The sequence below is a fragment of the Opisthocomus hoazin genome, chromosome 4 (assembly GCF_030867145.1).
Source record: "Opisthocomus hoazin isolate bOpiHoa1 chromosome 4, bOpiHoa1.hap1, whole genome shotgun sequence".
In the NCBI taxonomy this organism is placed as follows: Eukaryota; Metazoa; Chordata; class Aves; order Opisthocomiformes; family Opisthocomidae; genus Opisthocomus; species Opisthocomus hoazin.
This window is the reverse complement of record NC_134417.1, coordinates 54,800,196-54,824,787: the sequence shown is the minus strand read 5'-3', so window position 1 is coordinate 54,824,787 and position 24,592 is coordinate 54,800,196. Positions and strand designations below refer to the sequence as shown.

At 41.9% G+C, this 24,592-nt stretch overlaps 2 protein-coding genes across 3 annotated transcripts; one reads left to right on the top strand and one right to left on the bottom strand.

Annotated features, from left to right (window-relative positions):
• Nucleotides 1–702: 702 nt before the first annotated feature.
• DPH3 (diphthamide biosynthesis 3) lies at nt 703–3,076 on the bottom strand. The gene is made up of 3 exons (XM_075419065.1): nt 2,953–3,076; nt 2,740–2,814; nt 703–2,258 (listed from the first exon to the last, which is right to left on the bottom strand). The coding sequence occupies exons 1-3, from the start codon at nt 3,058–3,060 to the stop codon at nt 2,193–2,195; spliced, it is 249 nt and encodes an 82-aa protein (XP_075275180.1). The 5' UTR covers nt 3,061–3,076; the 3' UTR covers nt 703–2,192.
• Nucleotides 2,505–23,023, top strand: OXNAD1 (oxidoreductase NAD binding domain containing 1). 2 transcript variants are annotated; one of them, XM_075419063.1, is made up of 9 exons: nt 2,505–2,564; nt 3,663–3,770; nt 7,388–7,550; nt 8,551–8,614; nt 12,024–12,130; nt 15,574–15,715; nt 18,950–19,192; nt 21,897–22,005; nt 22,648–23,023. In XM_075419063.1, the coding sequence occupies exons 3-9, from the start codon at nt 7,420–7,422 to the stop codon at nt 22,800–22,802; spliced, it is 951 nt and encodes a 316-aa protein (XP_075275178.1). In that variant the 5' UTR covers nt 2,505–2,564; nt 3,663–3,770; nt 7,388–7,419; the 3' UTR covers nt 22,803–23,023. The 2 variants fall into 2 exon arrangements, with proteins under 2 accessions (XP_075275178.1, XP_075275177.1); XM_075419062.1 differs by lacking the exon at nt 2,505–2,564 and adding an exon at nt 3,134–3,214.
• The last annotated feature ends 1,569 nt before the right edge of the window (nt 23,024–24,592 follow it).

Sequence of the window (24,592 nt, the reverse complement as noted above, 5' to 3'; positions counted from 1 at the left end):
ATACTATGTAACCAAAGTTTTACTGTGTATATAAATCACATTATACAACTTGGGTCCTATTCCTGCTTGGTAAGGTCATCAAACTCTAAGCACTATCAGTCCCAACCAATGTAATAATTAATTTTGCTAAAATTAGCTGTTACCTGTACCTTAGATGAGTGGGGAACACTGCAGAGAATCACGTCAAAGCCTGCATTAGCACATGCCAACTAAAATTCAATTGACAAACACTTTTTGTAATCACGCAGGAATTCAACTGCATCGAATATAAATAATTTTCTACACCGGTTTCATAGAAGTCTTTATGACAGTGCCTTACCTTCATTACAAAATGAAATATGGTCATATTACTTCCGTAAAATCCATGCACTTTTAGAGATGCTACACCTGGCAATTTACTGTGATGTAACTCCTTCTTAGTATACGTTGCCTGGCGTGCCATTTGAAACTTAGGCTACTTTGGTTTATGTAGAAGACTTGTGGGAAAATCCTTAAGATATTTATGCAGTAGAAATGTGAGTAGAAGCTTAAACAGAATTCCTGTAAATTTGCTTTATAGCATCTATTGATAGACTGAAACTTTTTTTACTAGCTAACTTGAAGAAATTCCGTTACCATTACCACAGCAGCAACTCAACACCCTTGGAAATCATTGTAGTGGGTGCACAAACAGAACAAGCAATGGCCCATTATAATCACTGGTGCAGTTTTAAATATCTTTATTTAAATAGTCAAAATAAATATTTAATAAGATACAACTAACCGAGGTACCACAGCTTTTTTTTGAAGCACAGATTATTGAAGTATCATGAGTGCCATCTTCTGGTTTAGGCGTGAGAACACTTCGGGTTGCACATACCGCCTTCAAAACTTTCAACTGAAGGGTGTAGTTTTTTTCCTGTTTTTTCCCTTTTTTTTCTGAAAAATAACTAGAATGCTCATCTTCAACATTCACAGAATGTTGTAAGAACAAAAACAGTTAAGACGCAAGAATTCAGTAAAACTTGCTTATCCTTAGTGCTTAAGACCAGCACAACTACATAAATAGTGCACAAATATTTTTTCCCCAAATTTAACTTCATCGATGTCAAATCCTACAAAGACACACGAATGACCATAATTTTAAATAAATTTTTAAATGCAGTGGCTTGTAACACAAGCAGTCTTGCAAGCAATGTACTTTGGAGTATATTCTTCCAACTCTCCTCCACCCTAGAAACTTCCTTTTTATTAAGTGAAATGTGTGCATCTCCTATCCAGGAGGTGACGAAACCTAACAAAGGGAGACTGAGACATTCAACAAATGTACTACTGCAAACGGCACAAAGAACTGCAGCCCATTTTATATTTGCTGCAACACTCAAATCACAAAGCTGTTGCGAAAACATGGGTAAATTACTTCGAGTTCCAGTCCATTTGTATATTACTAGCTTTGCAGGGGTAAAAAAAAGTTTTGACTCCTTTTGTTTCATTTCACACAACACCCACAAAAATACATCGTTATTATGTCAGAGAGTCATCTGATAACAGCTACCAAAGCTGCTTCAAAGCAGCTGCAATTTAAGAAACAAACCTGGCCCAACTCAGGTGTTGCCCCCACTGCAGATATAAATACAACTGCAGCTTCTTTGTGCTTACAGCAGTAATAACAATTCACCAGCAGCGCTGGTTCTGGGTATCTTATTTTTCCCTGTATTCAGTACGGGCTGGAAGTACACAAGCCCTCACCCTGGGTGATATCGCGCTGTGTCAAAGCTGTAATTCTGTATGGCATCACGTCCAATGGACTTCACATTGTCTCCCAACACATCAGCTCCCTGTGCCATTTCACACTGATACACACCCACACAGAGCCTGCTTTTCTCCACAGGCTGAGAAGCCACTACTAGATACACATTTTTATTTCACAACTCTGCACACTTCTTCTGTATGCTGACTTGCTGTCACTTAGGATCATAAATCTTGAGTCTTCTGGAATATGTATGGCAATTTATATAATTTTAAAAACTTATAACCCTTTAGAACAAAACCCATTCATGTGTTGATGTCCCATCAAATTCTCATTCAAATTATGAAGGCAGCCAGTAATTGCACTTGCATCCCACAGCAGCGAGGACTTCTAGGAGGAGGACCGTGTCTCCTTCCAAAGTCGCCATCCCCACGCTTTCTTATTCTAAAGCAGCAGCAGTTCATCAGCACTTAACCAATTCCTTGTTTGTCAAAGGTTCTGCAACAACTTCATCACGCATGAACTGCTCCTAAAGACAGCAAGTAGAGTTTCAGTTCCTTTTCATTATTTTTGGACTTACTTTTCCTCAGAAAACACCAGATAACCGTTCTGTTTTCTAGCCTGGGTATAACTGGTACGACTCTAACCCACAACACATCAAAGTCATACCACGCCTGCTTGGTAAGAAAAACTACTAAGCTAGCTGACAGGGCTGCCAGAGCCACAGACGGATCTTCACGTCGCTGAGACGGGCTTGCCTGCGTTCCCCCCCACGCCCACCCAACAGGCACGTTTTAAAGCCCGAACCCGGCAGGAGGAGACCAGAAAAGCCGAGGTAAGCCTTGATAACCGTAGTTACCAACCACAGGGCCGGCAGCTCAGGCAACCCTCCCCCACGTTTACCAGGGGCCCTCAAAAGCCGGCACGGCGAACCGAACCGCAGCTCGGCCGACCCGCCGCCCGGGGAAGGAGGCGGCAGCGGCGCCCGGCAGCCCCCTCCCCGCACCCACCTGGTCGTAAACGACGCGCAGGATCAGAGAGCAGCTGGGGCAGGTGGCCACGTCCTCGCCGTTCTCCAGGTCCTCCTGCAACGGCCCCCGGGAGAGCAATCACCGACCCGCCCGGCCCACGGGCACCCGCGGCCGGCGGCGGCGGGACCGCGGCCTAGCGCTGCTCTGCCCCCGCCCCGCCGCGCCGCCCGGTCCCCGCAGGCCCGCCGTTACCCGCGTGATGAGGAAGCGGTCCCCGCAAGGGCACGGGTAGCTGTACGTCTCGGTCTCCGCGTCGTACTCGAAGTCCTCGATCTCCACCTCATCGTGGAACACCGACATGGCGCCGGGTGTCGAGGGGGGGGGGGGGGGGGGAACTCACGCCGAGGCGGAAGGGACGCCGGGGCGCATGCGCCGCGGCCGTGCGCGCTCCGCCGGTGGCGCCACAGAGCGGGGGCGGGGCGGGAGCGCCTCTCGTCACGTGACGCGGCGCCGGGTAAGGGGGTGGGTGCGGCGGCCGGGCGCGCGCTCTGGGTGGCCGTTGGGGAGCAGGGGCGAGGAGGGAGGGTGGGTGGTGGTGGTCCTCCGTGGCTGTAGCGCCCGGCAGGGCATAGCTGCGACCTTGTCCTGCCCCGGCTGCCGGGCCGAGGCGGGAGGGCGGCGGGGACGCAGCCGTCCGGGCTCCCTCGCGCTGCCCCGCCTCAGCCGGGCTCCCCTCCCCCCCTGGCCCGGTGTGCCCCCTCACGCTGGGCCGAGGGGGAGCGCTTCGTTCGGTGGTGACTGTGGTGGGGAGGGGCGGTTTGCCTGGAGGGGTGTCTTCTGGCGGTCTGTGCGCTTGCTTTTGGTAAAAGGTGTCCTGTTCTGCGCGCTGAAGTATCCTTGCGTGCCCCTCAGCGCCCTCTTGCATTAACTTGTGTAATAACTTGCCCTTCTGTGCGCTACAGGTTAACGAAAAGCACTCTCTGCCTTCAGATATCGGTGTGGGACTGAGGAAAAGAAGAGATGCGCTCGTAGATCTCAAGCGCTGTTAAGCCAGGGCCAGCGGTCGGAGGGTAAGGAGGGTGAATTGCTTGGTTTTCATTTCAGGTGAGGAGAGGAGGAAGTCGTGCACAGAAGAAGCACTCATTTCTCTCTGCAGAGCAAAGGAAGAAAGGGGGTATTTGGAGTGGCTATTTCCGTGAGGGCTTGCATAAAAATAAAACAAAAAATACGAGGCAGAACATCCCACCAGGCAAGAGCTTGGGAGGCTGAAGCGCTGGGCTTTGTGGAGGGCAGGGAGTTGCCAAGGACCTGGATGAGCCAAGAAAGTTGCAGAGATGACAGATGGGGGAGAGGCTGTTCACGTTTTATAAAGGCATGTCTCAGACTTGTATGTGGTAGAGGAGAACCAGGGTTTGTTGGAAGAGATTTTGTAATTTGTTAGTTGCAGAGTAAAAATTACAGTCGATTTTTATTGTGATTTTCAGTGTTGGAAAGTGATTGATGATGGTGTGAATGGAACAAGTAGCTTGAGCTACTGTTCAAGAGTTGTATTTCATTTAGGGTAGAGTCTCAGTCTTAGAATAGCCTGTATCAATAGGATCTGTCAGCCCTGACTTCAAAATATTAGCTGCTACAATAAACTAAGGCTGACATTTATTTTGTTTTCACTGTTATGTACTGATATTTAACTCTTTTCCTCCCCCCTTACCCCCCCCCTCATTTTCATGTATAGAACTGGACATATTTGCTTCCTAAAGTGGTAGCAGTGAAAATGAGGCCAGCGTTGAGTGACTCTCAACCTCACCAGTAGAATGATTAAGTTAAAATATGTAAAATAAACAATGCAATCCCTCTCCTTCCTGAATGCTGCTGGTATGAGCAGAGGTCTGGGTGCAGGCTTTGCCTGTGAAGACTGAGGCAAAAAAATCTTTGCATTGTATTTTAAGGTTAGGCCACTTCTTTTGCCAGCAGATGTCGTGGTGTTTAGTAGCAATTAATTGCAGATAGAGGTTTGAAGGATGTGAGGGGATTTTAAAAAAAATTACAAAAAACTGCAATGATTAAATCTTCACTCTCAGTCCTTGGCCTCTGAAGCAGTGTCGGACTTTATGTGGTTCATTGTGATGTTGTGGTGATTTAATTAGTCACAGCTGTTGGCATAAACAGCTTAAATAAGAATGTCCACTTTCAATCTTCCTTCATTTTTACTTTGAATCAGTTAATGTGGTAGAGTGAAAAGCTTGAAAACATGAATCAAAAAGCACTTCGAAGCCTAAAAAAAGAAGACGTAGATGGATATATCCAAGATCTACTATCTAAAAGACTCTAGATCACAAAATGTTCTCATGAATTTGAGTAACTCAATGATTTTTGAGCACTTGGGGTTTACAGGCTGAACATGCTGATGATGTAGAGGAATGTGACTTCATGAGATGTGTACTTTGTCTTGCTAAAATGATTTAGTTAATACTTTTGTTATCAACAGCTTCTACACATTTGCATGTAGAATGTACTAAAGTATTTTGTTTAAATACTCTCTATATGCTATGGCAAAAAAAAGTTAAAGTAATTTTGCTCACTGGTGGTAGAAGAGTTTTAAATAATTCCACTTTGAAAAGTTGCAAGCTGCTGTAGAATTAAATGCTAAAAAACTATTTAAAATTGTGGACAGTTAAAAGCTGCAGGAAGTATTTCTTATGCTTGAAAGTGGGCACTTTACTCAAAATGCCCATTTTCAAGCCTAAGTTACAGTAAATGTATTCCACTTCTAAGCAGCCTAATTTATGAAAGCTCTGGCTCCCATTCGTACGAGATTACAAAAGGGACAAATTACTGTGACCAGCCAATGCAGCTGTGAGTAAAAGCCTAGAGAGTATAGGCCTGATTAGTTAAACGAACTGGATTGTTGCCATTTCAAAAGATTCAAAATTAAAACAAAAACATTTTGAAAATAAATTACATGCAGGAAAAGAGATTTAAGTGGAAGTAAAAGATTAGGAATGCTTTAAAGAAGTGATGAACTGCATCTTAGAAATAATACAATCATTTGATAGGTATGATATGATAGAGAATTATGCTAATCCGTTTTAGGAAAAACAAAGCCAGATTTACAGGCAATGAGAAATATCTCTTGGCTCACCATCAGCCTGTTCTTACACTTTGTAAGGGAAGGATATTTCTGACTGATTTTGAATATTGTACCTGTCAGTTTCTTTGTCATACCTCCATTTGAATATGCAGTCTTGAAGCTTCACACCATGTTTCCACTGTAGTCCATGCAAGTGTCTGCTACTTGCTTAACTGTTCAGAGATGTAGGTATTATGTAGGGTGTATGGAAGTATGAGGAATTTGTGTGTTTTTAAATAAACCTGTAAAGAAACAGTTTTATTTAGTGTTTATAGAATTTTCCAGCCAGAACCTTTTCTTTACCAATAGAAAGGGAATGCACATTCAGTGTTTGTCTGATCTTCTTTCAAACATAAATATTGTCTGAGCACTTAGAATCACAGGTATGTTGGCTGGAAGGGACTGCTGAGGGTCATCTAGTCAAAGCTCCTGCTTGGAGCAGGAGAGTTGCCAGTGCTGGATTAAGCCGGTCCCAGGTGCAGACCTTTGTACTTGAAGCTCATGTGGTTTCTGCTTTTCAGTCCTGAGGTTTCTCAGTGCCTCTTTGAAATGAAGCTCTGCCATTCAGCATGTCAGCCATCCCTCTAATTTAGTGTCATCATATCTGTCTCATCATCCCAGTTATTGATAAAGTTATTGAATTGAATCAGCCCTAATACCACCCCTGGCGTGCTTGTACTGTTGCTGGCCAGCAACGGGACATCAAGCCTGCAAGTCTGTCTGCCCACGCAGCCAGTTTTGAGCCACTCCAGCGGTCCATCTGCACTCAGCTTCCTCGTGTGTGTGCTGTGGGAGGTGGTGTCCTGGTGCCACAGGACACTCAAGGTGTATTGTGTCCGCTGCTGTCCCCTTCGCTGCATGACCAGACCTTTCATCGCAGTAGGTGTTCAAATTTGTTACACGTGGTTTGCCCTTGGTGAATCAGTGTGGAATCTCCTTTCTTAGCTTTCACGCAGCGAAGGGGACAAGCTCTGAGCATTTTTCCAGCAACGGCGGTGATGCTCACTGGACATAGGCACTGCTTTGTGCCTCTCATAAAAGTGACCACGTGTTTGTCTCTTTCTAGGCACTTGGAGACTTTCTCTGATAACTGTTTTTCATAGGTAACAGCCAGTTGCCTCACAGGCTGTGACTCTTGGCAACCTTGCATGTAGCCCACCTGGCTCTGTGCATTTGAATATACCCAGCTTCTCTCAGCAGTTGCTGGCCCCACTCCTGCTTATCCCTCTCCTTCCTGAATGCTGCTGGTACGAGCAGAGGTCTGGGTGCAGGCTTTGCCTGTGAAGACTGAGGCAAAAAAACTGTTGAGTACTTCAGATGCTTCCGTATCATCTGTGACAAGGTGGTCTTCCCCTGCAGTCGATGGGTGTACGTTTTCACTTAACTTCTTTGTGATACTTTCGTACTTGTAAAATTCCTTCTTGTTACCCTGTATGTCTATTGCTAGTTTTAGCTCCAACTGAGCTTTGGCCTTTCTGATTTAATGGAAATAAAGGATGAAAACAAGCCATGTCGAACAGTGAGTATTTTATTTAACAAATATTTGTGTGGATTTTTCAGGAGCTGGTGTTTCTGAAGACGGCCCAGTCATCATGGCACATGCTAGTATTTATTTGGGTTTTACTGTTCCACAATTACTGAGAGGTGCTAGCAGAATTTCTCCTGCTCGCTCTGCATTCGCGGTGTTGAGGCACTCTGCTTTTTGTTACTGCACAGTGAACGGGTAGGTTATCAATCTACAAGTGCAGCTCTTTCTTTTAAAGAGAATGTCATGATAACACTGTCAAAATGAAGCTGACAAATTATTATAGACCTATAACTACTTAAGTCCCAATTGTATATTTGTATTTAATTCTTATTTAGATTTGTCACCTAGAATGTAAACGGGATTACACTGGCCAATTGTTACAGTAATAGAAATTTATATCAATGAATCATAGAATCACTTAGATTGGAAAAGACCTGTAAGATCAGCGAGTCCAACTGTAAACGTAACATCGCCAAGTCCACCACTAAACCATGTCCGTCCCTAAGTGCCACATCTACACATCTTGTAAATCCCTCCACGGACAGTGACTCCACCACTTCCCTGGGCAGCCTGTTCTAGTGCTTGACAGCCCTTTCAGTGAAGAAATTTTTCCTAATATCCAATCTAAACCTCCCCTGGCACAACTTGAGGCCATTTCCTCTCATCCTATCAGTTGTTACTTGGGAGAACAGACCAACGACTGCCTCACTACACCTCCTTTCAGGTAGTTGTAGAGAGCAATTAGGTATCCCCTCAGCCTCCTCCAGGCTAAACAGCCCCAGTTTCCTGAGCTGCTCCTTGTTCTCCAGACCCTTCACTGGCCTTGTTGTCCTTCTCTGGACATGCTCCAGCACCTCAATGTCCTTCTTGTAGTGAGGGGCCCAAAACTGAACACAGTACTCGAGGTGCAGCCTCACCAGTGCCGAGTACAGGGGCAGGATCACCTCCCTACTCCTGCTGGCCACACTATTCCTGATACAAGCCAGGATGCCGTTGGCCTTCTTGGCCACCTGGGCACGCTGCTGGCTCATGTTCAGCCCTCTGTCGACCAGCACCCCCGGGTCCTTTACCGCCAGGCAGCTTTCCAGCCACTCCTCCCCAAGCCTGTAGCGTTGCGTGGGGTGGTTGTCACACAGTGAGAGACAGTAGCTTAGTTTTCAAAATGACAGTTCTCTTTGTTTGCTTTTTGCTGCAGTACAATAAAATCAAAAAGGAAAATGGATCATCTAGAGAGGACAGCAAATAATTTTCGCCAGGAGGTTAGTGTACTGTTCTTTAGAGTAATTTTTTTTGGTGTGAGGAAGCTGCACAATTGATTCTCGTGCTTCATTTGATCTTCTGCTGGAGTCTCCTCAGATTGTTGTAAAGTAGGTATATTTTGTGGTCAATGGATGAAATGTAATGAGTTATAAAAATTGTTGGTGACGTGTGATGCTGTTCACTTTGTTGGACAAGAAACTTAATAGAATTCTGGTCAAGTGTGGATTATGCTAAGTAATGAAAGCATACCCATCATGTCTACATAGGATTCTCAGATTTTTATGGATTTCTACAATTCTGATTCAAATTTGAGATTAAAAAATATGGAAAGTGTCCTTTTATTACATAGGAGGTAAGATTAAAAAGTGTATAAATTTTGAAGGGAGAGGTGATAGACAGTTGTAAAAAGGATATTGGCTTGTATCTGTTTTAATCCACAAGTACAAGGAAAATAGAACATTGTTCTTCATAAAAATCCAGAAATGCTTATTCTGGATCTCAGTTTTGTGCAGCGAGCACTCTTTTTCATAATGTTGAGAGGTGGATATACTCTTGTACTTCATACAGGTATTTCCTTTCTGTGATTAGCTAAAGCAGATATTTTGAAATTTTTAAGTATTGGGAGAATATTACTTCAGTTCTTGGAACATTTCACTAGTGAAACAGTTCTGCATTTTCCTTAGACTTTTCAGGACACATAGGGCTCTTTTTATTTGAGAAATCCCATCTTTAGTTCCCAGGAGTTGGGAAACAGACAATTTTTCTCTGTTGTTTAGTTAGCTTCCCTCAGTCTTGAGGAGCCGTACATGACAGGCTGGTCCTGTGTGTGTCACACAGCAGGACAGACTGCGTTCTCAAGCACACTACACAGATGTTAATGTGCATGTACGTACGTAATTAAATCCTTCTCTGCTAGTTTTTTCCATAACTGTGGGTGAGAATCAGTCGCAGGGCAAGTGGACGCTCCTTGAAAGGAAGGCGGGTGGAGGGGAAATACAGGTAACCCCAAAACTGAAGATGCAGCGCTTGGGACAGGGGCTGTAGATGGATGAGGTGGATGCAGCCTCCTCCTGCCGGTTCCCAGAGTGTCGGGGTGTGAGCCGGCTTCGGGAACCGCGTGTCTCAGAGCTGTGCCTCAGCTGCTCACGCCAAATGTCAGTCCTTACTTCAGTACGGATTAGCATTGCTTGTGGACATGCAGCTGCTCAGGCGGATCTGCTTCGTGCCGAATTAACTCAGTGCGCGGTCCAAATGGGTGTAGAGACAGGTACAGACAGATGCACGTTCTTGTTTGCTTCTGACAAGGAAAAAATAATTGCACTTTTGAGTTTTGCAACCATGTGGGGGTTTTTTATCTTGGATATTTGATTTCATGTTTTGCTTACTTATTCTGCTCAACATAAACGCTGGGTAGCTGGAAAATATGTGGAAAATGGATTTTCATGAGATGTTGGAAGCTCTGAGGTGGTACAGGGAACTGTGTAATGCTTGAGGAAGAGAAGGAAGCTGGATGGGATAGGTGAAAGAGCAGGGCTCAGTTCTTGCTACCACAAATTCTCTGCATATCAGAGGATTATGCTGTTTATTTTTTTAATGCTTGATTTATTCTTTGTTACTTTGTTTCTGACCACCTTTAAAATCAGTTTATTTTAAATCTTCTGCTTGGTTTTAAATTCCATATAATCAGCAGTTGGCTTTCCTCAGTCTCTATTGCCTTATTTGGCCATGTGAGCCCTGTAGAAAGATGAAAGAATCACAGCCCTGTGTTGCATTAGTATGCATACTACACAGCGTTGCCTGTTGAAGAGTGGTAATGGGAAGGACCAGGGTAAGAAAAAAGTGCCTGTTACTTTCTTGAAATACAGCGGCAAAGTCTGGAGTCCGCGTCGTCCTCCCTCTCACTGCAGCCTTGCTCTGGGCCAGTCGGGTACTCTTGTGATGGTCCAAAATACTGGTTCAAAGTCTTTGATCACCCTGACTCAAATTCAGTTTTTGTAATAACTTGATACTGGTTAAGAATTAAATTTCTAGTGCTCTGTCAGATGTATCAGCCAAAGAACAAATTAGGGAGTGTACTGTAGAGTAAAGAAGGGGATGAAGAAAATCCAAACGTGATGTCCGTTTCTTGCACTTAAGGTTTCTCCATCAGAGCCATCATTTAAGTCATGTATCTGACATTTCGCCTGTTAACTTAGAGTGATTGCATTCGCCATTTAATACTGTCTGCTAAAGAGGAAAAGAAATGTATGCTACTTTATTTTACATTGGCAAGTGTCCTGCTGTTTAATGGGACAGTGGACGTATTCAGATGTTGCTTTATGAATAAATTAATTTCCTGCCATGTGTTTTAAATTAGAGCACAGTTGCTTAAAGTTTAAGTTTTTTGGATCTCTTTGATGTTATACAAATGAGAAATGGTAGAGTTCTGGTGATATTATTAGTATTTCCTAGTGTGGTAAATGACATCAGCATTTTTTAACAGAGTAAAATCTCTATATTGGCCTGTGTAGAAAATACTTAGGGCATTACTTTCTTTGGAGAGGAAAAAAGGTAATAATTATTAACTCAAAAATACCTGAAAAGGAAGGGCAGGGACGGGATGATCATGTTGTACTGGTGGTCATCAAAGAGTTTAAGTGGGAAGCTCCTCCTTTTTCATTTCGAAAAGCATTATTTTTCATATTTATTTTTTTTAAACTCTTTAAAAGTGGTATCAGCTATGGCTCTTGCATCCCCTCCCATCTGGCGGCCAAACAAAAACTCTTCTGTTAACTAGCAATGAATGCTTGTGTCGCAGTTTCTCCATGTTCATAGATCACACGTGGTCAAATGGGTACGTGTCTCAACGCAGTAACACGAGGCTTGTTGGTTTTCTTTCATTAAGGCGTTATGCATTAATGCATAATCTTTCAGTAATTCATTTAATTACTTAAATAAAACTAGATACAGATCCAGAATTCTCCCTGGGACTTCAGTAGCAGCTAATCTTTTACAAGTTGCCTTTGTCAGTCTGTATATCAGAGATCTTTTTATGTTGTTGCTGGAAGGGTACAGGAGCATTTGCCTTGTGCAGATGTCAAAAGAACGTGAGAAGTGGTGACCAGAAATCGCTTCTGTTTATTGTTACATTCTCTTCAGTTGATATAAAAGAAGTTTGTATATAATCTTAGAATAAACCTGACAAAAGTGACAGGCACGGTGGGCCATAAGTAGAAAACCATTTTTCCATTCAGTGGCTATGTAAGTGAATCCATTTTTGTTTCTCTACCCTAGTGAAAGAATATTGGTGTTTTAGGGAGTGAAATGCTGCCGATATAGTGTGCAAAGTGATAGGTATCTCATACACAGATTCTTGAGTACTTTTGCTGCAAATGTTATCTACATAACACAATATTTTCCTTTTGTTAGGTAATTTCACAAGCAAAAGTGTGTGGAATCAGCAATGAATCAGAGACAGTCAAAAGACTTCGTCTGGCTGTCACCAATAAGGATTTTACTTTCAAAGCAGGACAGTGGTAAGATCTTCTGGTATTTGAGGGGAAAATTAAGAGCGGGAGTCCACTATAACAAAGTGTTAAAAGGCGTCTGATACTTGAGCCTTGGAAAAAATGTTAATTTATGTAATATGATGTTTTGTTATTGATTGCTCTGTGAAATAGCTGCTATTTGGCATAATTTTAAAATAGCCATTATTAAATATCCTAATACTAATTTTAAAACGGCAAAAATGGATGTTCTTTAAATGTTCAGTTTGATTTGGTGTTTTCTTCTGGTTTACGTATATCACATTGTTTCTTCAAGAGTACTTTGAAGTACACTGCACTTTATTCTGCAAGGTGTCCTTTACTGTCCTTATTGACTAGTTATTTTTACAGTGAAGCCAAGACAGCTGCTGATTTGCAAATTACAAAGTTTTGGTTTATAATTAAATCAAAATTGCCTGTTAACTTTTATTTCTTCCCCTAGAAGTTTCCACTCCGAAAATGAAGACTGTTAGGTCAGATTAATATATAAATATAGATAGGCAAGCTTGAAAATAAAAAAAACTTGAATTATTAAACCTTTGAAATAATTAGCTGTTTGTTTAAGCAATCTTACAGCTTTTTTTTTCCAGGGGAACAGTGGATTTTGATGTTTGTCTTCCTTCTTATAAATAATCTCACTCAATCACATCAAAACTCTGAGTAGTTGCTTTTGGCGTTGGTCATTTAAACGTTCTTAAACTTTTTACTGGCTTAGGCCATCTGAAAGTGGTTTTGCTGGAATCAAAGTATAGCTGCTAGGGTATTAAGAGCATATGTTACTCATGTAGTGTTAATATGCTGGCTTTTAAATTTAGAACCAGAACACAAGATGTTGATTGCAGTAATTTGTTTGTGGAGTAATTTGGTGCAGTTTCTGCACATGTACAGTGACTCATATTAAATTCTTGCTTGCCAGTACTTGGAAAGTGCATTTACCCTCCAAAAATGTTTTAGAAATGATCATGCTGAAAACTGAAAGCTTCAATTATAATTACTCTTTTTCATTTTCTTCTTCCTTGAAAGTATTCTAATGCTATTGTAAGGGATACAGCAACTTTTCTGTACTTGTAGTTATAAACTGCAGTTGCATTTTTTGATGAGCAGTACAGAACACCGGGCCACAATTTCCTGAGCAGAAAAGGCGAACTTGTTAGAGTTTGCTATAGGAGGATCTTGCAGCCAAAGATTGTCACTAAAATATATGTATTTTTGAAAGTGTTCTAATTATCAAGTTTTTCAGAAGCAAAAGTGAATTGGTTTTGCAAGCGTGCTGGCAGATACTGGTCTTTGTCTGACTCCAAGTAATAATGAAAAGACTTGTTGCTGTGACCCGTTTTGACTTACTAAATCATGCATTGAGGCTTATGCATGTTATAAATACTTTGACGAAGTAGCCCTCATGGTTTTAGTGCTTCTGATCTCTTCATCCAGCAGTTGCTAATGCTTGTTCTTTCCTTGAAGATTTGGCTTACGTAGCCTTTAAAAGGAGGGAAGTGAAAAACCACTGTTTTACATCTTTTTGTGCCTCTCCTTCTGGGTTTGTATGTAGTTGTTGGTTTGTTTTTTTTTTCCTCTACAACTACTCTCTTTGCTGAGGCTGTCGCAGGTAGCATTTCTTCAGGAGTCCTCTTATCCTTCCTACACACAGCTAAGATCAGACAGGCCGTCAGAAATACAAGCTAGTCCACTATAATGTAGTATACTACACACTGAAATCTTTCATAATTATGTACCTGGGAAAGAGGTACTAATACAGAAAGAAACATATGCCTACATTAGTACTTTAGAAGGGTAAAAACTACGTTTCCCTTAAAGGTCAAGCAGAACATTTTGACTTGAATGTAAATTGTTACTTTACAGCGGAAACGTACTTTTCTTTTTTTTTTTTTTCTAATGTAAGTAGTGAGATGATTTTCCACCAGAGGGTGGTAAAGACCTTTAGTAGCATCTTGAGGTGTTCTTTGGTACAACAAATGCTGCAATGCAAGAGTTGTCCTTTCTAATCTCTTAGATCCTTGCTGCCAGGAAGGCCCAGCCCCATGGTCAGTGTGGCCTCAGAAGCTGAGGACAGCGAAATAAGCCTTCTCAACTTTTTTTAGTTGTTGACCTTTCATTCGCAGCCAGATACCTTTATACACCATCAAGTTTATTAGCATAAAGTTAAAAGTTGTATCACTGTAGTATTGTATATATCACACTTCGTGCAGTCTTCAAGAGAAAGAGAGGATATTTTTCTTCAAAGGATGAAACTTTGTGGGGAGTAAGCAGGCAGAATTTTTTCTTTAAAAAGTAGCAAACTATTCAAAGTGCTTCTCCCTCAAGAATTTGAGATCTCCGTGAAGAATACAGCCTTGCTGTTTAAAGAAAATATCTGAGCATTGGCAGCCAGTCTGTATTTCTTGTTGCATTCTCATTTAACCAATACTAAGCCAGTCTAACTCAGGCTTGAATTGAGTAATGGTACTTGGCGTTGCTTACCAGCGTGGTGGCTTCCTATGTGGAGCAGCACAGTTAGTTTTAAACATTAGTTTTCTTTTGAAATACAGGGATTTTGTTATGTGCTGTAGAAAATACAAGTATTAAAAGATTTAGACTACACAGAGGAATTTAAATGTTAGATCATAAACCAGCTTTGAACTTTTTCTGATACTATTTGGAATATCAAAGCCTTACTTTTATGAAAATGAATTATAGCTTGTGTAGTGATGGCTTGCCTTCCATAGCCTCTAATTTCTGGTGTTGCAGAAGCTTAGCCATGTGTTACCTTCTAATCTGTAGAAACTCATGCACGGTTTACTTTAAAAAAAAAAAATAGTACTTTATTCCAGTCCAATTTTCTATCAACTCGAAAAAGAAATCTGCCACCGGAGGGCACTGCAGCTCAGTAGGTAAAGCAATTCTGCTGCTAGTAACTGCTTTTTCACATAAGAAATTCGTTACAGACTGTGGCTTTACTTCAGATATTTCATCTTCTCAAGAAAAGAAAGTGTTTAATCAAAAGTCATTTCCCTAAAATTAGTTTCCCAATCTTCTTATGTTTGAAAATTGAAGAGCCCATCAAAGGGACCGAAAAGTGTGAGATTTAAGCCACTCTATCAGACCATATTGTGTTTTGGTTTAATATGCAAATAATTTATTTAAACACTTAGAATTCTAGTCTATTGTAAGATATGGCATCTAATGCTAAAAGCAGAAGCGTTTAAAAACCTGCTAGTTTAACAAAGGTGATGACATATTTCTAGATGAAAATAATTCTAAGGAAATGGCGTTACTGACGATGAAGTCCTTCTTGGGAAAAGTTGTGTTATGGAAACGAAGATGTCTTTGTAAAGGAAGGGTAATTGAAACGAAGGCAGCCATGTTGTTTTGGTTATTGTTTTCCATGTTTGGGATTGTTGGCTTTTTTAAAACTCTTGTTTGTGGTCTGTTTTTAGGGTTGATTTCTTTATTCCTGGAGTATCTGTAGTTGGGGGATTCTCAATATGTTCAAGCCCTGGCCTGTTGGAACGAGAAGGAATATTAGAGCTGGCAGTAAAGCACACTGCGCATCCTCCTGCTCGCTGGATTCACACTGAGGTGAGATTGACTGTTGATTGTGAGATTTGGCTTTTTTTCCTTCTTCTTTTTTCTTTTTTTTTTTTTTTTTGGTGGGAGGTGTGGGTGGTGGAGTGGGTGGTGTGTGTGATTTCAGACCACTTTTTGCTGTTGACTGCAAAACTTCTGTTGACTTGTTCAGCTATTTGTAATACAGCATAAATCTTAAAACCTTTTGTTCAGTAGGGGACTTAAATTGGATGTTTATGTGGCAATATGGTTATTGTGATCTTTTGATTCTACTTGTGCTTGGTGGACTTCCAGTGATATTGTAGTTAGTGCATGTAAGGGTTCTGACTCCTTTGGAATTCATGAACAGAAAAATGTTGAAAAACCTCTGTTCTAACTTGTGACCCTGAGAACAGGCTGTGTTACACGTTACAAAGTTACGTCTGATAACTTGCCATCATTCCTGGCCCTTTCTACAAATATAAACTGGAAATCGTTGTCAAATGAATATAGATTATTAAGGAGGAGCAAAGGGAGATATTCAGGTCAATTTTTCTGAAATGATAGAACAACAGACTACTTAGAATTTCTATTGTAATCTTCAAACTATGCAATATTTTTGTAATATTAGCATAACCCAAGGCTTTATTTTTGCTATATTAGAAGTAGGGTCTGACACTTTGGCCTCTTGGCAGCGTTGTTCGTCCGTTTACTCCATTTAGTTATAGTCTGAAGAGTCCTATTTCTGCTGCTGATCGTATTTCATAGATGACCTGTCCTATCAACTTCTGTCTGTCCTGTTTCCTGTTCTCTGCCTGGCATTTTTATTTCTTAAGTGTGGCTGCAGGGTTTAAATTGACAGATTCTTCCAGGTTTATAAATACTGCAGTTTTGTTCAGTGGCCAGCAGAGTTACAGTGCAGATCGATGCAAATTTACTAGAATTGAGAATATCCGAAGTGATGCTAGTCCAGTAGTTAGCATGTGACCATCTACAGCATTTTAATTGGTGTTATAGCAAGTTGTCTCCACTGCAACATAAACAAAATAACCTTTGTGAGATGCTGTGCAGAACTTGTAGTGCACGTGCCAGCAGACCCCATAATGCCTAAGAGGATGGTCTGGTTCTTGGTATTGCTCTCCAGAGAATATGAAGGCCTAACTTCGTAATTCCCAGTCTCTGGAGGCTCTTTTAGGATTTTTGATGTCGTATATCAGTTTGCTGTTGCGGAGTTTTCTGGTTGAATTTATAGGAAAACCTTTAGTTAGCAGGTCAGGTAGGTCAAACCTGATGCTGTGGAGAAACCTCCAGGGTATGTGTGGACTCTTCTAGCTAAACAAAAGTGCATGCTTTTCCTTAGGAATGAAGGAGGAAAAAACAGTAACCTGGAATTTGAAAGGGTTATATATGTGGTGAAAAAACTCTGGTACTGAATTATTTAAAAGTTATTTATAAAGGAAGGTGATATCTCAAGGTGAAGGATGTTGTGGGAATAGTTAGTACTCATTTACTCTGTTTTTTTCAGAGGTATTTGTTCTTTAATATTACTGTATGTAAAGTCATAGAGTTCAGCACAGTGTACTTTATAGCTTAGGAAAATATAGCCTTTTTTATTTAGAAAAATGTATGTGTAATGTACTGACTGCTTGGCTTCTCTGAGCCGTTTCAATGCTGTATTTACAAACTAGGCCAAAGGACAACACTTTCTCACCATATTACTCCAGAATTTATTGTTTTGATTTTTTTTTTTTAAACTGGCTTACTGTTATCACAACCATGGCTAATGCACTGAAATACGTGGGAGGCTGCTGGTTAAGAGAGATCCTTGCTGGATCCTACGTCCCGTCTTGATGAGCTATAGCTGGTTAAGGAGGCAGATTAGACAAGAATGAGATTGTTTCTCCCTAAAAATGCTTATTTCCACATCTGCCACATGAATCTGGACTGGATTCATGCATCTCTAAACCAAAGTAAAACATGGTGGGAAAGCCTGACAGTGTACATTGGAAAGGGAGAGGGAAATTAGTTTCAGATAATAAATGCTGATTGTCTTACACTATAATTGACAGATAATACTTTATGCAATAATTAAGAGAGGCAAAAAACTTTTTTTGTTTTAACTGGCCATGCTCACTCCTGTGGGAAGCTCTGTGTGCTGTGCAGTACCAGTGTCAAAGGGCCGCCTTCCTCCTCCTGGTGGAACTGGTACTTGTTTAGACCTTTGCTTACTACACAGTTGTCATTAATGGAAATCCTTTTGTTTCAATTACTGGTTCCCAATATCAAACGGATTTTTTTGAGGAAGCGTTTATATTCTGTAAGTGATTAACTGCTAATTTTTCAGCAGTTCTTGTAGCTTTACATTTTTTTCTGTACTCCTTTCCCGCCTTCCTTGGTTTCCCTATCCTTTTTATTTGATTTTTTACATCCTACATATGGTGTGAAATGAGTTCTGTTTTCTGCTCCTGTTTGTTCTGTTACCTTGCAGTGGTGTGGGAGAACTCGCCTGACTTCTCTGTACTGCAGTTCCACCCTTCATACCGGGATGCAGTGCCGGTTTACCAAGAAGACACTGACCCAAATGGGTTTTTTTTGTTGTAGCTTTAGTTTGTCATGTGTTAAAAAACTCACACTTTGGTAAATTTCTCAAAAAAATAATTTCTTATATACAAGCGGAAAGGAAGAGAGAAAAGGTTTTCCCCTGACTTTTCTTCTTCTGTAACTCTGAAGTTGCAAATGGGGAAGTAGTTCTGCAAGAAATATTCTTGTGGATACTTGCTTCACTTCTGGGTGGTTTTTTATTTTTTAGGAATAGAGATGGAAAAACCTTCTGCGTCTATGCAACTCATTCTGACTTCCTTTGTGTCCTCGTAGCAAGGCCTTTTTGACATGAGACTGGGTTTGGGTAAAAGTGTGACCTCACATGTTAAACCTCGGGTTTTCACAACGACATGCTGCTGTTGGAAACCTCTTGCGTGAATCATTCCCCTTTCAGCTCTTACGGGGGTGGAAGGGGTGGCACCATCCTGCCTTATCAGAAGACTGAGACTTCTGAAAGCAGAACTTGATCCCTAGAGACACTGAAACAGATTGCTTCAGATAGCTGGAAACGGTGCGGTTATTTATTTTAAAGTGCTTCAGCTTTCCCTCACTGGTCAATAAAAATAAAAAGATCACAGCTCAGCAAGTCTTGTGACTGTGGTGCAGGAATAATATTTCAACTTTTGCTTTTCGTTTTGAAATGAAATATCTTCTTTTCCATCCTAGTGTACTCTTGACTCAGAAGTGGCTCTGCGAGTGGGAGGTGATTTCTTCTTTGATCCTCAGCCTGGTGACTCCCCTGCAAAACTGGTGCTGATAGCCGGGGGTGTTGGAATTAACCCGTTGTTTTCTATACTGCTGCATATAGCAGATCTTCATGGATACCGAGAGGGTAAAGGAAATGCGTACAAAATGGGAACAGTGAAGCTGTACTACAGTGCAAAAAATACAAGCGAACTCTTATTTAAGGTAAATAAAAGTAGAAAAAAATAGGTTGCAGATATTCAGCTGTTAGTGTGTGTATCGTTCTGTTATCGAAATAGAGAGCCCCTCTGTGTAAGACACTGTACAGAGACAAAAGTCACTTCCTGCCTCAAATCCCCTGAGTGCTGTGTTAATTAACCCAGTGTACAAATTAAGGATGTTACTGGGCATACCTGGTCTCTTTGACTTCACTGGTAAGTCAATTAACCCTAAATGCCTATATTTTACTATAATCTCGTAAGAGCATCATAGTATACTAAAAATTGTATGTACTATAATATGTATATACACACTAACAGCATGCATAATGCTATATGCTGTAATACTGTAACCACATTGTCTCAATACAGACTGTATTGAATTTAAAGGCTAGCAAGACAAATTACATCCAAAGGAAATACTTTCTAAAATAATAGGGGAGCTTATTGATAACGCATTCATTATTACTGGGTACTAGTCTATGAATGAAGGATTTGCAAGCATGTCTTGTGCAAATGCTTGTAACAGTACTTCCTCAACATTTACTTAGCAGTTAAAGATCAGTTGTCACTCAGCCATTAAGGGCCACCGATAACATTTTAGGGTCAAATTAACACAGCTTCTGTGAAGAAGCGTCCCCAATGATTTAGGTTTCTTTGAGGTATTGAAAGCTTTTGGTTGTAAGACAAAGGTGAAAATCTATCATGATTCCAGGAACTGTGTAGAGGATCCATCACTAGTTTTTCTTCTGTACTTCTACCCTATTTCTAGATAGGAAGATGTTTGCTTTCTTTGAAAAGTCATTTGTTTGTTGCTAGAAACAGAATAGTAAACTGGAACCTGTCTACTCTTCCCTTTGGCCAACTGCTACTCTCCCAGTCCGTTCTAAGCACACACAATTTTTTTCAGTGCAGGAGCTGACATTTCCCGAGTTTCACTTCAGCAGTGTTGTGGCAGCAGAGCTTTTGCGTTAGAGCTGCTGGGACAGGAACACACACAGCGATAAGTCGCAGTGCTCAAAACACATCCTTCCTTTCATTCTTCACGTGTCCCACAAACCCAGAACGTGTATGAAAATTCCTTACTTCTGTGCAGAGCACTGAGGAAATAGGATCACTGGCGTCTTTATGTTGTTGTGAGACACGCCTACACAAATCTCTGTGGGGAGCTGCTAGGTTGTCATGGATGGTTCGGAGGAGCAGCTATGTATGATGTCACCCACATGCTGCATTAGAATAGAATTACAGAGGACAGCACGCTGACTTTGCTACTTCAAGATGCCAGTGAGCTGATTTCATGAGGACGGACCGTGACCCTTGTTTCCTTATCCGTGGCCGAGACACGGGGGACGGGCCTTCTCCCGCAGGTCTGGGTTGCTCAGCTGTCTGCTTCATTTTGGTGCCCTGACTGGCTAGGCTGCAGAGAGCCGGCTGAGCTGCTGGAATTCTCCTTCAGTCGGTTGAAGGAGAGCCTGTCTCTTGGCCCGGGATACTGGAAAATACTACTGGGGTGGTTTGTCACATGTGTGACGCTCGCCCCTTTCTGTCCGTGCCGCTGAATGGCAGCGGGATGGGTCACAAGCAGGTGCCGTGAGCGACCGCAGGATTATTTAAGCAGGTTAGGCCCTACCTTAGGCATGCCTTCTGGCTTGGTGCTAGGACTTCAGCGCAGCGGGACGTGCTCAGCTTCCAAAGCGCTATCAAATTGCACGTGGTTCTGTACGGAGGGCGCAGAAGTTGAGAGTCGCATGGGGAACAGTGCAGGCAGGGAGCACTGGAGGTACTGGTGGGACAGTGGCCAGCAGCGGCTGGCTGTGCTGCTCGTCGTTCCGTGTCTCTGCAGGGAATCGGGGACAGATTTGTCTATGAAGTAGAATCCATCTGGGTCTTTTTTGGTTAAGCCGCCCATGGCAGACTGTTAGTGTAGTAACAAGATAGTAAGCAAACACATGACAAAATGAGCTAATTTACCTATTCACAGAGTAGAAATTATTTTTATTTCAGAATATTGTAAGAAAGAACTTCCAGTGTCTGTTCCAGCAGTGAAAATCCCAAGCAGCGCAGAATCTAGACAGTACATAAACCTTAGTTTCAGAACTAACTACAGCACCTGACTGACAGATTTTTTTACTATGATTTGAACTGAAGCCGTTGGGTTTTTGGTGGTAACTCACAGTTGTGACTTAGGGAACTGAAAATTACAGAGTTTCTACTCCAGTAAAAATAGCATTAGTATTACACGGTAGTTGGCTTTACTTGGAGAACACGAGAGAGTAAAGGGTGTAGTAATGTCACCAGATAAAACAGACAAGACTCAAAAAGTTCCTCATAAATGGCAAATACAAACTGCAGGGTTTTTTAAAATGGAAAGCTCACATGGAAGTGGAAGGAGGAAATACGGAGAATTTATATGGGGAACAAACCAGAAGAGGGTGTAACTGGTTCTTAGGCCCAAATCTTACAAATTGGAACCTGTCGTAAAACAGGAGGAGAGCGCTAACAACGTAGCAGGTAGTGCACTCGCATTCCAGGCTCGGCCGTTCTGCGTTCTCGTGCAGGCCAGCCCTGTGAGCTCAAGCCCATCACGTTCTCAGCGCTGAAACGCGAGAGTCTTGGTACGCGGCAGTAACCCCGGGTGTTCTGGGACTGTATCCATACATCTGCTTCGGTTTAAGGGTCTGTGGTATAAGCCAGTGTGTTTAACGTTACAGAAAAATATTCTTGGTTTGATGAATGCATTTCCTGGAAAGATCACATGTCGTTTCCACGTAACCCGACAGAGTTCACAGATCTGTGAGGAACTTCAGCCACATGTTACAGGTAAATATAATGCTAGTGCAGAGAGAGGACTTCAAAAGTCTTAAGTTTTATTACCTCCGAGAGGGTGAAGTTATATACATAATTTACTATTTATATTTAAAGATTCAAAATGAGATGCAAGTTAAACCTAAATAATTTCACTGCACATATTAGGCTTTGGAGAAAATTTTTTCGTTTGCAGTTTGTGTTTTCATCATTTCTAGTAAACCTCCTGTGTTAATTCTAAACTTCATCCTGATATTTCCCACTGCAAACTTTGTTCCAGAAACTACGAAGCAAAGTATTTACTTTGCTTAAAGCAGGATAAGCTAACTGCTTGTAAGAGATACTTCATCATGTTTCTGTTGTACTAGTGTTGGAGATACCTATTTTTCTGATGTGAACGTGGTATTAGTAGTTTGTATGTGAGCCATGGTCCTCTTCAATGAATAATATCCCACACATTCCAATGGGATGTACTGATCCAGATGCCCAGAAGAACACGGGGTTCTGGAAGCCTCAGATCTGGATACGCGTATCCTTAAGCAGGCCTGGCATTTTTAAGAAAGGAAGGCTTGAAACACCTGTAACCAGTCCTTCTTTGTAAAACTACTTCATAATTAGTATTTCTGTTCTCATTTCCTACTTTTTTTTCTTTGTCAGAGGGAAGAATATCTGAAAAGGATCTAGAGAAACATGTATCCAAGGATACTTTGTGGTACATCTGCGGTCCACCCCCAATGATAGAATCTATATCCAAACTACTGTCCAACATTGGTGTTCCTAGAGACTCTGTTTTCTTTGAGAAGTGGTGGTAGTGACACCTGCTGAACAGAAAATACATTGTTTGTTTCCAGCGTATTTTGATCAGCTGAAATGTGCAGAAAATGGACTATGAATTATTTGGGAGATCTTTACTTCGTACATGAAGATGTCTTCAGTCACAATGGTGTTCCTTTAATTTAACTGTAACACACTTGTAATACAGTGCTGCTGCTTTGGGGAGAAAAATGATTTTATATTAAAGACATTAACTGTTCTGGGTCTTCTGATGGTATGCTTACTTCTTACAGGTGGCAGCATATTTTCCCTTTATACACTTGGTTTTGTCAGTCAGCTTTTCAAAGACTTTCAGTGCCTGACTCAGCAGCTGCAGAGAATCGGCTGTGCTGCAATGCCAGGTCAGTTTATAATAAATCACAGTTCAGGCCACAACTTCTCCGTCTGCTCCAGACTGTTGTGCTAATGAGTCGACACACTGCCTTCCCCCGTTCCAGATCATAAATTCGTATTTCTATAGAAGTGGAGTTGCTGTGTTGCGACTTCCTTCTCTGCCACTTCTTGTTAAAAGGAAAAAAGAAAACCACTTTTATGTGGTTTAAGTCAGTCAACTGTGTTGACAGTAAAAGACATTTTTTCATAATCATATTCAGACCTGAGTTTGAAATACTGATGCGTTACAAATCTGGTGGCCTCTGACAGAGCTGTGGGGGGTTATTCACGTGAACCCGCGTCCCTGGCTGGTGCTGAGACAGCCCGTCCAGCTTGCACCAGCAGCCACCGAGACAGGACCTCTCCCTCCTCCTGCCTCAGCAGAGTTTTAGAAGGCTCCAGGACGTACCCCTTCCATTCAGAAAAAAAAGTCTCTGGGAAGTTTGCTCTTTTAAGGTGTGAGTGCACCTCTAGGTGTAACGAAGCTTCTTCCCCCAGCTTGTGGAAAAATCTCATGTAAATGAGAATAACAAAAAGCCATGAGTTAGTTAATTATCTTTACAGACAGTTCAAGTCCTGAAGTCCTCCTTAGTCCTCAATAAGGAACACTGAAATTATTAAAAATACTACATTATTATTGAATTATTAAAAATCTTAAATAGATAAGGCTGCCTCTTTGCTAGTGGCTCTTTTCCTGGAGTTCAATGTTTCAGACAACCATCAAATAGGTAACGTAGCGGGAATCCTGCCGTCAGCAGCCCTCTGCTCTGCCTCAAACAGAGGCTGTGAAGCCACCGCTCCCACCACCTCGTCGCCAGCCTCCAACCGTGCTGCGGGTGCGAAGCGCTCGGTTTTCCCAGGATTGCGTCCTGGTGCTTGGACGAAAAGGCCGCCATCCCTGCTGTAGTTCTCTCCCAAGAAATCATTCTGCTTCAGTACGCCAAGTTCAGCCTCTAGTTGTAAGGGTCTCCGGTGTGTTTTATGCCTTGTAGGATACCGGCTGCCACATCTACACGCACCTCACCCTCAAGATCCAGCGAGGCAGCTGAAGGCCAAGCCTATAAGAACTGCTAGCAGGATTGCTGTCCTGGCTGTGATGTGTAAACCACACAGGTGTCTGCACATTAACTTTACAGGCAATGTATGTGTATACTGCCCAGGTGGAACTGATTCTGATTTTGAATATTCATCGCAGTCTTACATTGGATATGAGCCAACGTCCATGGGGGCCATTCAGGCTAGATACGACCCCTATCTCCAGACAAGACACAGAGTGGAACCGCTGAAGCAATTGGGCCACAGTTCGTATAAAGTAGAGTTTATTGTGATGGGTGCAACATTCATGGCCCTGCCTGAAGACTACAGAGATTACTTCATCAGAAACCTTCACGATGCC